At 29.7% G+C, this 14694-nt stretch overlaps 1 protein-coding gene across 1 annotated transcript; it reads left to right on the top strand.

Moving 5' to 3' along the window:
• Nucleotides 5087-10117, top strand: LOC109328727 (serine/threonine-protein kinase rio2). Its single transcript, XM_019562319.1, has 13 exons — nt 5087-5234; nt 5327-5373; nt 5467-5537; nt 5642-5755; nt 5914-6089; nt 6179-6267; nt 6809-6926; nt 7066-7139; nt 7638-7685; nt 8469-8637; nt 8909-9025; nt 9210-9299; nt 9789-10117. The coding sequence occupies exons 1-13, from the start codon at nt 5151-5153 to the stop codon at nt 9984-9986; spliced, it is 1395 nt and encodes a 464-aa protein (XP_019417864.1). The 5' UTR covers nt 5087-5150; the 3' UTR covers nt 9987-10117.

Below are 14694 nucleotides of genomic sequence, written 5' to 3'. Positions count from 1 at the left end.
ATTATATATATAATAAAAAAAATGTTATTGACATATTATTATGTACATATGTCAATTTCTCCTTCAATATTTTTCCTCCAAAACAACTTTATTTACTATGGTGAAGCCTCATACACAAGATAAGAAGTTCTATACTTTTTCATTATTATTATAATAAATGTTTAAATTCAAATAACAATGACAAATCACATTAAATTGTAGTTGGATAATTTTCAAGTTCATCTATTTATCTTCCATTCTTCTCTCTCCAATCTATTAACTAATATTATTATAACACATGATCAAAGAAAGAAAAAAAACACATTAATTGTAAGTAAAAAATGGAAGACATTCTTAAGTCTCTTTTTAACAACATATTAAATTAGAAACACAAATATGGTTAATTTCTATTTAGATCTAAAATTACAAGATTAAAATGAAGGAGTGTAGTTCTGGAAAATCATTTCTTATTATTTGAATATTTCCAATCTCTTATTCTTAACCATAAATGCACATCTAATTTGTATGTTCTTAACCATGTGACGAAAAACAATGGCTAGTTACCATGTAATAACTCATCACCTTTTAATTTAATTTATCATTAATTTGTGAGTGGAAAATTTATTCAATTATTATATATCTAAACAACTGTTTATAATCGGTTATCATACGGGTGAGATATAATGGTTTAATCATTTATTAATTAAATTACATATAGGTTAAAATATATATTATAATGAATTTATAATATAAATATTATTGTTTACGGCATATAACTGAAATAGTGAAATGGTTCAATGATTTGCTATATCACAAACTATTATTAGGTTCAAGGTTAGTTAGAATCTTTAATGTATCATATGAAAAAAATCATGACCAAACCGGTACTATGATACAATACTCTCTGACCTGTATTTTTTATTTTTGACCGGTTTAAATATATGTTTGATATAATAATTGTTATGTAAGACATGTATGAGAACATTTTCACCAAATTTTCGATTAAATATCTTTATTTTGATAAAAATAAAGATGAAAAAATGGGTTTAAATCTTTAGCACAAATCTATATACTCATAATAGTTCAGGATTAGATGTAATACGATATTTATAATTATGCTTAACACACAACTCTTCAAATATTTTAGGTTTTCAAATATTATGAGCCTGAAAGACTCAAACCACTCAATCTTTAAATTACAATTACACAACATTTTATGCAACTTTGTTTTACTAATATAACATCTCGTGCTTTTTGGATAAAGAATTAATCATTTTCGATATATGTGAATGTCCCTGATAATAAGTATTGTTCTCAAAAATCAATTTTTTTCATATTTTAGTAATCTTAGTAATTTAGTAAGACCTTATACCATTATATCATCTTCTTGTTAATTTTTTATTCTTAACTTTATAAAAAATCATAGAAGAAATGGTATTGCTAAATGAATAATATGAAAAAGGGAAATTATATGTACAAAAAATAGCAATATATTTAATGAACTAATTTTCAATACACATATTCCTAGTAGCTCCTTCAAGAAAAAATCTTGACCGGATAGAATTTTATGACCGAGGAACTCAAAGTTTTATTATGTTTAGTCTTATCCGAGTAATTAATATGTTGCAAAGTAGAAGCTCTAAAGGGTTGACATCGCAAAAATACATGCATAATAAAACAACATATGGTTAGAGTATAATATTAATGCATTGACAAATATAAAGATTTATATATATATAGTTATTATTTAATTGTATTATTTTTTTAAGAATCAATGATGATTAAAAATATATCATACACTAATAGTATATAAAACTCTACGTTATATACATTTACAATAATATATACAGTACTATATGAAGCTGAGAACTATCACTTGCATACAAAAAGATGTATAAATCTTTACATCAATAGTGTATAGATATTACATTTTTCTTATAAATTAAATATTAATAAATAAAATACTAATTTAAATAACATTTATTTATAAAAATTTACGATAAGGTATATGATTTTTCTTTATTATGTTAGTCTTTATCCGAATAGTTAAGATGTTGCAAAATCGAAGCCTTAAATTAAATGGTTGAGATAGCAGAAATACTGAAATACATGCATAATAATGGTGATTGGTGCCGATTATTTAAGGAAGTATTGATTGAGGCACGAAACCTCAGATTCTTAATTAAAAACGAACACACTTGAAAACTGTGCCACCGCTCTATAATGCCTAAAATCTATATTCTAGATATGTGTTGGTTTAATAGTATAAAATCTTATTAAATTTTCAGAAAGATAAAAAGTATCACATAGCTACCACGAATTTTAAAATAAATTAATTTATTTCCTAAAAAATAAGAAATATTATTGGTAAATATTACCAAAAGACATGGGAAAAACTAAGTCAAAAAAGTATATGTTTTATTCAAATACTATTATTTATGGTTAACTATTACATATAAATAATATATTATTTATTGATTTTGTGTAAATCTTAACCATGCATATATATTATATTCTACCTAAATTTTTTATTATTTTCATAAGATCATTTATATGTTTATGTATTACCTGATATTCACTGTTTTTTTATTATTTGTAATGTTTTTATTATATATCTTTTTATTTTTATTAAAACTATCAATTACTAATATATAAAAAATCAAAGATAGTTGTAAAATTATAATATTTTTTTCATTACTATCCCAGATCAAACCTTGTCCCAGCTGTGGAATATGATGCCCTCTTAACCAAACATGGCCCAAGAATCTTAGATTCCATATAGATGTTTTCATCATCATCATGCCACGTCGACCATTCATAACCACCTACTTCCAATCATGTTCTTTCTTAACCACGAAACGTTGAATCATCCACCTCTCTATTATAGATTCACCCGCACAAGATCATTACCAATCCCTCATTTGCTTCTCTTTCCATATAAAAACACACGCACTAAACATCCACATCAAAACCTAGTCACCCTCAGATTCTGACTGGGATTAACTTGCCACCTTGTTAGTTGTCATATTCTCTACTGCGCTTGTAACACCTCAGTTATGTCATGCAGTACTCATTGATGTCGAAACCGAACTTGACATTCCTTGCTACCTCTCCAACAAGCTTCCTAGGTTTCAAGAACTTGTTTACATGTTTTGTTTTTTTTTGCCAAACCTCGTATTGAAGGAAAAAAGATGAAACTTCTTCGCTTTCATACCAATTACCATGCAGGAAGCTATAGATAAATGAAGGGCATTGTTGTAAATACATTGGAAAAGGTAGAATCTACATGTTGCAATCACTTTAATGAGGATTCAAAATTGCTACTAGTTATCTAATTGGGTTAGTTCTCAACCTTGATGGTTCGGCCCAATGGGATCAAAACTGGGTCCAATATTAATGGTTCATGGAGTGGCTGGATACCCAAACTACATTGTCTATGAAGAACTTGTGCGGCCAGAGGAGATGGGTGAAGTGAGTCTCGACTAGGTTGAGTAAGACTTGTAATAACCCTAAATATTGATCAGACTAATTTTTATGTTCAAATTTGATAGTGGAGTTGAAGACTTATGTGACCCTAAATGTTAATTGAAGTAACTTTTGAATATGAACCCAACACTGGACTTCATTGAACGTAACTCATTTCTCCATTTTTAGAGATAATGTTCTAAATATTATTCATTATTGTGTATATATAATTTGACATGTGAAATGACATAGAGACAAATATTTTATGAATCATTTATGTATGTATATGGATGGTTAGAAGATTAGTGAAATGATGACATATGAAATATATGCACGTTTTGACAACAAATTATTTGTATAAACGCCTAAGATAAATAATAAAACAAGTGAAAAACTATTTTTTGAACTCAAACATGAGCATAGACTCGATAAAGTCTGACTATATGCAAATTAGTGAACACTCCTGATATTATAAAGTCATGCTCAATAGTAAGAAGTGTAAACCAAGTGAGTATGAGAAACTAAGTTACTGTAGTTTTCATCAATCTACTTGGTTCAGTAATTTTTTACTCATTTCAAAAGGCTCATACCCTATAATACATCTAATTCCTAATAAAATACCATTACAATCATTATAAATGCTTCCTTTTGGTTGAGAAGAGAGAAGGAGGGAAGAAAAAAAAACGGGTGAAACTCATTATAAATGCTTTCTCTACTATTTTGGAAAGAAATGGAAGAGAAAACGAATTTTTTTGGTTTAAATAATATTGATATTCATACATCTTTTTTAATATAAAAAATATTAAAAAGTTAAGTAAGATTATAATAAAATATATAATAACATATATAATTTAAAATTATAACAATTATTTTTAATTAATAATAAAATAACAATTTTCTCTCACTTTTCTTTATTTTAGGGACATTTTTACCATCTAAGCTATAACATCGTCTCGTCTCATTTTTTACCTAACCAAGCAAAAAAGAAAGAGAATAAAATATATATTTTTATTCATTTTCTCTAATTTTTCTCTTATATCAAATATTACAAAAATCTACTATATTTTTTATCTTTATCTTTTTCACCTCTTTCTTTTTCATATATTTATCTCTTCTTATTTTCTCTTATCAACCCAATAAAACATTAATGTTTTAAAAATATAAATATATTTATATTTTATTTTCTCACTAAACTCTTATTTATTGTTAATCATTATCACATATATATCTCCGTGTTTTTTTATTATAGTTTATAATGTATATCAAATAAGATTATTTTAATTAAGTCTATTTTTTACAACTTATTGATTTCTTGATATAGTATTTGATCCAATCATTAAAATTATGATATGTTATTTTATGTATTTTTTATCCAGTTTTTACAAAAATCTTTTGAAAAAACTAAAAATAGTACACATATAATAATTTTGTGGCTAGAGAAATAATTTATCATACTAATAAAATATTTAATATTTTATTCTCTTTCTTAATTCTAATGTTAATCTTAATCTCAATAAAAGATATAGAAGAAGTAAAAAGTAAGATTTGATTTGATGTTTCTTATTTTTGTTTATTTCTAATAATAAGGTGAAGAGTGGAGAATAAACCCTAACATTCTGAGGGTTTGAAACATTATCAAATCCATCAACTACTTTCTTTCTTCTTCACACTTTGTTGCGGCTTAGTCATAGAATTAACAAGAAACAATGAAGCTTGACGTAGATGTTCTCAGATATCTCTCCAAAGATGATTTTAGGGTTCTCACTGCTGTTGAATTAGGCATGAGGAACGTGCGTTTCTCTATTCATCTTCTCCTTATTCTTATTTACAATCACAATTTCAATTAATTGAAATTTACTCATTTCCTTCTTATTCATTGCAGCATGAAATTGTACCTTCTGAACTCATCGCTCGAATTGCTCGTCTCAAGTATGTTCTATTCCTCTTTTGTTGTTCAATTTCGTTTCTTTCACTGTTTTTTATCTTAATTTTACTTTAATTCTTTAATTGTTATGTATGTAGGCATGGTGGTACCTACAAGGTTTTGAAGAATTTGCTCAAGCATAAGTTGTTGCATCATGATTCTTCTAAATGTTGGTACCTTATAACCTATGTTAATTATACTAAATTATTAGACCTATTATGTTCTCAGTGACTCTGTAAATTTGTATTAAAGGTTAATTAATTTTGCTTTTAGATGATGGGTTTCGCCTTACCTACCTCGGTTATGATTTTCTTGCCATTAAAACTATGGTGAACAAAGGAGTCTTTGTAGCCGTTGGTCGCCAAATCGGTGTTGGAAAAGAATCTGGTACTTTGTTTTTAGTTTTTTAGTTTTTATTATTTCATAAAACTAGTTATCTAATTGTTTAATGTAACTGATGTTCGGATATGGTTTGCTTCATTCAATGGCGTTTTGAAGTCATTTCAGTCCTCCTTTTCCTAACATTGCTATTTGTGCTCTGCTAGATATATTTGAGGTCGCCCGAGAAGATGGAACCATTCTGTGTATGAAGTTGCATAGACTTGGTAGAGTCTCTTTCAGAGCTGTCAAACAGAAGCGTGACTACCTAAGACACCGTAGTAGTTTTAATTGGCTCTATTTGTCGAGGCTTGCTGCACTCAAAGAATTCGCTTTTATGAAGGTTTTCCTACTTTCCTGTTAAGCTCTAGCTCTGCATTTAAATTGTTGTCTTTAATAGATTTTTTAACGACACGAGTTTTTCCTGAGCAGGCTTTGGAAGCACATGGCTTTCCTGTTCCAAATGCTATAGAACAAAATAGACATTGTGTAATCATGTCACTCGTCGAAGGTTACCCACTGTAAGTGTCCTTATTTCAGTTAATTGTTGTAAATCCTAATTATTCTTGTAATCAGTTTTGACCATAAAATGCTCCTTATCATTAAACTTATGCTGTTTAAACTTTTAGTAAAGTGAAGTGCATTTTGCTTCCTCCAGAAAAGTATATACGGCCTCACATTCATGTTTAGTATATCGGCAATCAGTATTTGCTGCATTTTTCTAAGCAGCATGTTTGTTGCTCATGGTTTATAGTCTATATTGTATGAATAATGTCTCTGCATTATCTTTGATTCTGAAAATATTATGAGTTTGTAGCTTTTAGGAATCTTGTGGTTGATTTGTGTAATTCAAGTTTATTATTTAATACCACAATCTGTAATTCTAGGGCCTCTTTGTGTTCCTGAACATGCATTTAATGATATTTGTTAACTTTTAAAGTTTTCTCCACTGCATTTGTTTGTTTTACTTTAGCTCCCTTTCTTGTTGTATCCCCTCCCCCGTTTGTGTCTTTTGATACACAAACAATTGCTTGAATTTGTCATCTTGCTCTGCAACTGCAGTGTTCAGGTGAAGCAGTTACAAAATACAGATGTAGTTTTTGAGACAATTATTGGCATTGTTGTTCGACTGGCAGAGCATGGTCTCATCCATTGTGATTTCAATGAGTTTAACATCATGGTATGCTTGAATTACTTGTGCTTTATACCTGTTTGTGCTGACTTGTCAGCATATTTATTGATGAGAATACTGAATTTTGTCTTATGATATTTTGTTGGCTTCCACTTCTGGTTTACGCTCTGATTTCTGTTTATTGTAGATTGATGATGATGAAAAAATTACAATGATTGATTTTCCACAAATGGTATCTGTATCTCACCGTAATGCACAGATGTAAGAGTCTTGTCCTTGTATGATCTTACCTTTTCATAATTTGTCATTAGCATGCTTGTATAAATGCCAATGTCTTCTTTCGTTATTATCACAATTCTGAACAGAAGCTGTGACTTCGCTATGTCTTGTTTTGATATATAAGAAATAAATGACTTTGGTTACAGTTTGTTATTTGCTAATGAAGTGCATATGATCTGGTAGTCATTTGCATTCTAGCCAACACCTCATTGAAACTTATTACCCAATATATAGTTATAAAATAATGAAACTCTTCACATGCAATTTTCTGGAGAGAAATTTATGGGTATAAGATAAGGTTCAAGTTTAAAAATAAATTGACATGGTAAGTTTTATGGAAATTTACTTATAATAAAAGAAATGCAATATTAGCATTCTTAATGGAACAACCATCAATTCATTTCTCCCTTTAAGTTTGAAGATGTTCGACAAACATGTTGTATTCGAGGCTTAAATGCTTACTATTTGTCACTGTTTCAGGTACTTTGATCGCGATGTTGAATGTATCTTTAAGTTTTTCAGAAAGAGGTTTGTAGTTATGTTGACACCACTTATTTGTGAACTGTGGAGTTGCTTTGATATATATATTTTGTCTGGGACTCCGGGTGATTTGGCATATAGTTTTCAACTTGTTTTGGTAACTCAAATGATGTAATGCAAAAGTCTAAATGATTTTCTCATATTACTTACTAAAATTGTTGGCTTAACTGCTATTAATTATTAGCAACTAATTGTGTCTGGTATTACAAGTTGAGATAACTTGTTAGAAATTGCATCCACCGGAAGGCATCATGGACATGTTCGAAGCATGTGAACATGCAATTTTCATGTGTATTTCCTCTTAAGTCATTAGCTCTTTCATCCATTATCTTAATCTGTTTTCAAATAATGAGTTCCTGCAAAGTTCATGTGCTTTATTTTAACAAGGACTAAGCCCAAGGACTAAGCTACCCAAACCCTTTCCAAGCGTCAAAATGCCCTACCATCAGTCCCCTCACCCCCTATTTATTTCCTACCACTGCCTCTTTGTTTATAGGAACTTACTCTCGTTCCCTGGCCTTTTTCATGCAACTTCATCAATACTTACTGTTTGTCTTTAGTTTTTTCAAATATATATCATGCCTCTACATTGAGCTGCATTTTTATGGGGGAGGGGTGTCATTTTTAGTCCACAGTACTTGAAAGTATATTGTATCTCTTATTCTTATCGAATAAGAGATGTATCTTTGGGTGTTGAACTTATTCAAATATTTTGGATCTAGTATGTGGCTCAACCAGTTATCCTCAAATTTATTCCTTTGTCTGTTTCAGGTTCAATGTTTCTTTTAAGGAATGCATAGATGATATTGATGGGTCTGATGACGGGAGAGATGAAGGTGGAAAACCCAGTTTTTCTGCAATAGAGAGAAGCGACGGTTTTCTGGATAGGGAACTTGCTGCCAGTGGCTTTAGTAAAAAGGATGAAGAACATATTCAGCAGGTATGATGGTTTTCTTGTTCTTTGGGATAGGAGGAAATATGGCGATCATTTGCCATCAGAATGCAACATAATTTCACTTTTATACTTTCTACCTATTTTCTCTTAGCTGCCTATGCCCAACATGGAATGCCCACGTGGCAAAGCATAATATCGTTATCGTACATGGGGATTGGATTTGTCTGTCTTTAGTTACAAACTTAAACTCCATGAATTTTCAACCTTCCATCTTAACTTTTTTTATTCTGCCTGAATTCTTCAAAATAATGTGCAGTTCATTGAAGGTGGGGCAGAGAGTGATATAAATTCAGATGGTGAAGGTGTTGACTCAGTTGAAGAACTGGATGAAGCAAACAGTACAGATGGTGATTCTTCACATTTGTTGGAGCAAGTAATATTTCCATTAGCTTTTATTATCATAAAAGAGATACAAGCTATGCATTTCTGCTCTAAACCTCAGAATACTTCATCTAAAATTTGTTCAGTTTATTTCCTTAGTTGTGAATTTCTGTTTTCTGCAATCTAGCTTGAAGGATTTTTATTTTACTTAAAAAATGAAATAATGTTTTAACCAGGATGATGAAAACAAAAGTGGGGGAAAGGATGAGAGCTTTGAAGCAGGTGAAAACAGTAGTTCAGAAAAGGAAGATGCAACAAGTGAGAAGGTAAGCGAAGTTGTTTTCCTTTTTCTCTGCTGGTATTTGTTTTGTGTAAGAATGTCAAGTCTTTAAGGTTGGTCCACAATTAGTTTTTTTAGAATGTATGTCCGGCTTTAGGGTTAGCCTAGGCGCATGGGCGAGGCTGTTTCTCTATGACCCATAGGTCACAAACTCAAGTTTTTGAAACAGTCTCTCCGCTTGCAAAGGTAATGTTGTGTATATCTACCCTCCTTGATACCACCTGGTGGAAGTCTTGTGCACGAGGTTACCCTTGGTGTATGCTCGACAAAGTAATAGGGAATGTTACTTTTTTTTTGCATCTCCTTAATTTCTTTACTAACACCATAGTTTGTTATGAATGGGATGCATAATGAGGCACTTCATGAGAGGCATACTAATCTTGTGATTTACGATTTGGTATTCCAAATCTAGACTTTTCCCAATCTCAGGCGCTTCACATCATAATTGTAATTAACAAATGATGTTGATATACAGGAAGAGGAGGAAAACAATGAAGATGATGTGGAAAATGAAGCTGAACTAGTGAAGAGCTTGAATAAGCAGAGACGACATGCCATTAAAGCAGCAAATAGGGGAGGAAGGAAGAGTCTTGCATCTAGGAATTCCTACAAAGACAAGGGTGGTAGGTCATCTAACAATGCTAGAATACAGAACCAGTTGAGTAACTGGTGAGATTATATGGGACACCAAAACTAGATTCATCTATGCCATTGGTAGGTATTTGGCTTATATTATCTGTTAAAGGTTGATGGGAATGCAAAAACATTGTTGTTGTTGGTTGTTACTCTATTAGATAAGTTTTTTTTTTTTTTTGCTTTTATTCTGTAGAAAATAACTATTTCCCTTTTGCTTTGAATGAAAATTTTGCCTTCTCTGAATTGTGCATGTTTGGTATAAGATTATATTTGGTTATTTTGGATTTAGAAGCCTTTTTATAAACTAAGTTTGTTTGGGCAAGCTTGTTAGTAATAGTTTATGAAAAAAGGTGTAGGCAAAATTTCACCTCCTCAAAATATGGAGTTATTTTTTTCCCTTCATAGATAAGTATAAAGGCAATCTAAAAACACAATCATACTAAACACAAACTAATACAATTTTTGGTTTTAAAAGTGTACCACCCTATTGAATTTAGATCGGTACTGGATGAGGATTGTGACAGCATAGATCAAATTTTAATAGATATGATTTTAACTTATTTTTCAATAAAAAATCTAAAATAAAGAAAAAAAACATTTCCTCCTCGTATTACAGTACTAGATTCTCTATCATTCGACATTATTTGAACTTTACCTTATTATGACTATCAGTTTAACTTCACCCTATTGAGATTATCACCACCATGAGCAATTCAATCACTACCTCCACCCATAACCACAATTATCACCACTTAACTGTCACCATCACCACATTGACCAACACCACTACAATCATCACCTTCATGTATTGTTAGTGTAAAAATTTATACACAATTAACATATTATATATCATTCAATTGTTTTAGTTTTTTGAAGAAGAGTCAATGATAATAAAGTATGAAGGGTGAATGATCCACTAATAATGTATTAAATGCATATAATGTTAGAGTACATTTTTTATTCATATTTTTTAACAGGGGGTCAACTTGCCTATTTATTATTTTTTATTTGCATCTCCTTAATTTTTTTAACGGGTGGTTTTTGCTCACATTTTTACTCATATTTTTATGGTTTAAATCTTTTTTATTTTTAATGACCAATGCATATTTTAGGTTCAACTTGCCTATTTATTTTTTCTCTGTTTTTATTTAGAGAAAAACTGTAAATACTAATAATATATGAGTTTTATATATTTTTATTATATCATTCATTATTCTTGTTCAATTACCATTGACTCTTATTCAAAAAATAATAATATAAATGAATGATGAATTATGTACTAACTATGTATAAATCTTTATACTGACAATGTATAAATATTATCTTGTTAGAGATTTAAACCATTTTTACATTGCATAAAAGAGTTTACATTATATATACAAATACAATCATATTATTTAATTTACTTTGTTCAACTTTTTCATAATCCTAATCATCTATGAGGACCAGACCAAGCAGCCCAACTGATTCAATCGTTGACAGGACTTGAATTTTGTTTGTTTGTGGTATTAAGCAAATGAGGGATTGAATCATTTCGATTCAGGAAAATTCTGATACAACCGTGTTAAACTGGAATAATTCAGGAAGTGAGGCGGATAGTTCACTTAAAATTCAAAAAACGAAACATTACTCTAATATTTTATTTTATTTTAATCGAAAATAAGATTAAAATATGCTACTTCAATATAATTATACATAATTACTAATCATATAAAAATTTGTATTAATATATAATTATATATTTATCGATACTTATTAAAAATATATAATATCATCTAGTCTGACCAAGCCGTTAAACTAATTAAATTTAATAAGAGATCTTTGTTCAGTTTGTTTTCCAACTCGAATTTCATAATATTCAACTATCTTCTCACTTTTTTTCTTCAAGCGGACTAATTATTATTGCTGCTACTACTTAAATTCGGTTTCCATAAACACATGATTTAGACATTTACCATCCTAATATTCTAATTTAAAACTAATTATGTTTACCTCTATTTTAAATTAATATTAGCTTCTGATCTGTATTTTCACTTCAATTAATTACGTAAATATTTTTTGTGACTTTCCATTTGTCATAATTTTTTGTCTAAACCATAAGTATTCTCCACCTTTCAAATGGAATGGTGCTTGAGTCGAGTATCATCACTATATACTTGCTAATTATAATAAATTACTTTTTTTAAATGATGTTAGTTTGAGATCAAAATCTACTAACTTCCTTTGAAGATATTTTTTAAAAGCTGCAAATGTTGTCATCACAATAGCGAATAACTTATGCTTGAAACGAAAATAATGAGTACTTCCATTAGCAACTATTATAGTGCCAACCAACAATTTTTGTAAACGATTTAGAAAAATATATTAGAATCCTTATCATTTATTCCCTAAGAAGAGAAAAACAATTCTATTTATAATAGATTTTATCATTTATATATGTTCACACTTCTTATATATTGGTTTTACAAACTATCACCAACTTGGTCCTACTTTACAACGGCACCAAGTAAAAGGGATAGTTATTGAATGTGTTGATATTTCTTTTGCCCTTTCTTTTCTTTATAGAGACACATTCACAAGGTTATCAATTGAAACTAGTGACAACGGACGTGGTTCAAGTAGTATATGCTTGATTCCTCTTAAATAAGGTCTTGGGTCGAGTCTTGTGGATGGAAAAAATACTCACTGAGAGAGTTAACATCACGTACCTATAAATGTTTCCGGCTCGGAAAGAATTGCCTCTAGTGCGAGGATACTTGTGGAAAACCAAAAAAAATTGAAACAAGTGAGAAAGTTATGCTAATGGTTCTAGAATCATGTTCTTTTGCGACACAAAGAAACCCTTTAACGACCATTTCATAAGATATGTCTCCTAGACTAAAAAACGGTGCCACTATGACAAAGATTGTCATTATTATATAAAGCACCACAATAAAAAAAAAGTTGTTATTCTTTGTAATTTGATTAATCCAAAATTTAGTATTTTTAGAGTTGAAATATCGACCATTTTTTTATGTGAGTTATTTTATCCAGTAATTAAGTATTTCAATTAAGAGACAGTGATAGTATAAGACATTTATTATGTATATTTAATTATTATTAACATTTAAGTATAAATAATATAAATAAATGATTGAGGAGGTACGATTGTGTATAAATATTTACATTAACAATATATAGATATTAGGTTTTCAATTAATGTGTTAATATTGATATACATTGATGACTTTGGGTGAAGACTAAAAACATTTTAACCCTAACAATAGTAACCCTTAAATTGATAAAACCCACTACTAGTTGTAAAAGAAAAGAATGACATAATTACAAGTAATAAACAAAGCAAAAGATTCTGAACATGCAATTATCAAGTTACTCACATGAATTTCAATTAATTTTTCTTTTTGGTATATTTGAAAATAGAAAAGAACAAAAAAAAATAGAATAAAGGAGAAAGGTCCTAATCAAGATAGTTTGACAGCCTAGTGAGACTGTTGACCAAATCTCGATACTAGTAGATGAGTGTGGCCCAAATTTAGCCATAAAATCTGCCACTTAATTAACCTATCTGATAACAACATGGACTTCAACTACCTAATCACGAAATAACCGTGAACAAATATTAAGACAATGGTCAAGATATGAGGCATGCAAGTAATTGCTCTCTAAAGAGATAATTTTTAAGCCTAAGTTCCAAGCCATTTTCAAACCCTGTTCCATAACCAAAAACTCAACTAAAATACACGATCCAAGTCCAAAATTGGCAAAAAACTCTGATAATCAATTACCTTCATGATCCCTAATTGTACCTCCTCCGATGATGTTAGAGTTTGTAGTGCAATTGCCATCAACATTGAGTTTCACCTACCCAAGTCAGGGCAACACCAATGAACCAATGATAATTTCTCCTCCAAGAGTAAGCTCTTCCCTAAATTGTCACTCCCAAAAGTCACGATAGGTATTGCGAACAACAAAATTAATATCCCAAGTGTTCTAGCTAAATATTGAGTTATTTCTAATTTCAATTATTTTGTTATAAGAAACATATTACACATGTCAAAACCAAAAGCATTTTCACTTCATAATAATACAATAAAAACTCAGTTTCAATTCAACAATAGTAACTGTTGAGTGATCAAATATCATAATAGTTGGGCCTACTAAAAAAATTCATTTCAGCATGTAAAAAAGTAACATAATTATACCTAATCATCAAAGCAAAATATTCCAAACATGGAATTTTAGATTGATATAAGAAAACACTTTTTATTATCTTCAATGTTAACATGTGCGCAAAGGCAAAAAATAGCACTTGATATGCCACCGTTTCATAATGTTGTGTGGCAAAGGGAAAAAAGTGAGTCACGAGCAAAAGCAAAGTCTTAAAATATTTGTAACATTGGAAAAGTTTGATTCATCAAAGCTTTCATTATTTTCTTAAAGGCCCACCTCACCAACCATGGTCTCCAATGACAAAAATAATAGTTTTGATTGGAACACTATATATTGATGATGTAAAAATGTAAATAATATTCATTTGATTACTATAGGGATGAGTTGAATATGAAATATGAATCATAAAAGGAAATACCAATTAAATTGATCACATTCAAAGGTGAATCTTTCAGATAGTATTGGTTATTTATCCCATTTTCATACATAAATATGAAAATTATATTCTTTAGTATAGGAGACACAATATTTGGGTAGTCATTCAACGCTCCCGGGAACGTAGACACAATTGGTCG

The sequence above is a fragment of the Lupinus angustifolius genome, chromosome LG15 (assembly GCF_001865875.1).
Source record: "Lupinus angustifolius cultivar Tanjil chromosome LG15, LupAngTanjil_v1.0, whole genome shotgun sequence".
In the NCBI taxonomy this organism is placed as follows: domain Eukaryota; kingdom Viridiplantae; phylum Streptophyta; class Magnoliopsida; order Fabales; family Fabaceae; genus Lupinus; species Lupinus angustifolius.
Note: the sequence above shows the minus strand (reverse complement) of the source record. Positions and strands in the feature narration are given on the sequence as shown.

Coding starts and splice junctions, on each gene's coding strand:
- LOC109328727 (XM_019562319.1), top strand. CDS start 5,151: ATGAAGCTTGACGTAGATGTTCTCAGATATCTCTCCAAAGATGATTTT. Junction 8,638..8,908: donor ATGAAGAACATATTCAGCAG/GTATGATGGTTT, acceptor AATAATGTGCAG/TTCATTGAAGGTGGGGCAGA. Junction 9,026..9,209: donor CTTCACATTTGTTGGAGCAA/GTAATATTTCCA, acceptor TGTTTTAACCAG/GATGATGAAAACAAAAGTGG.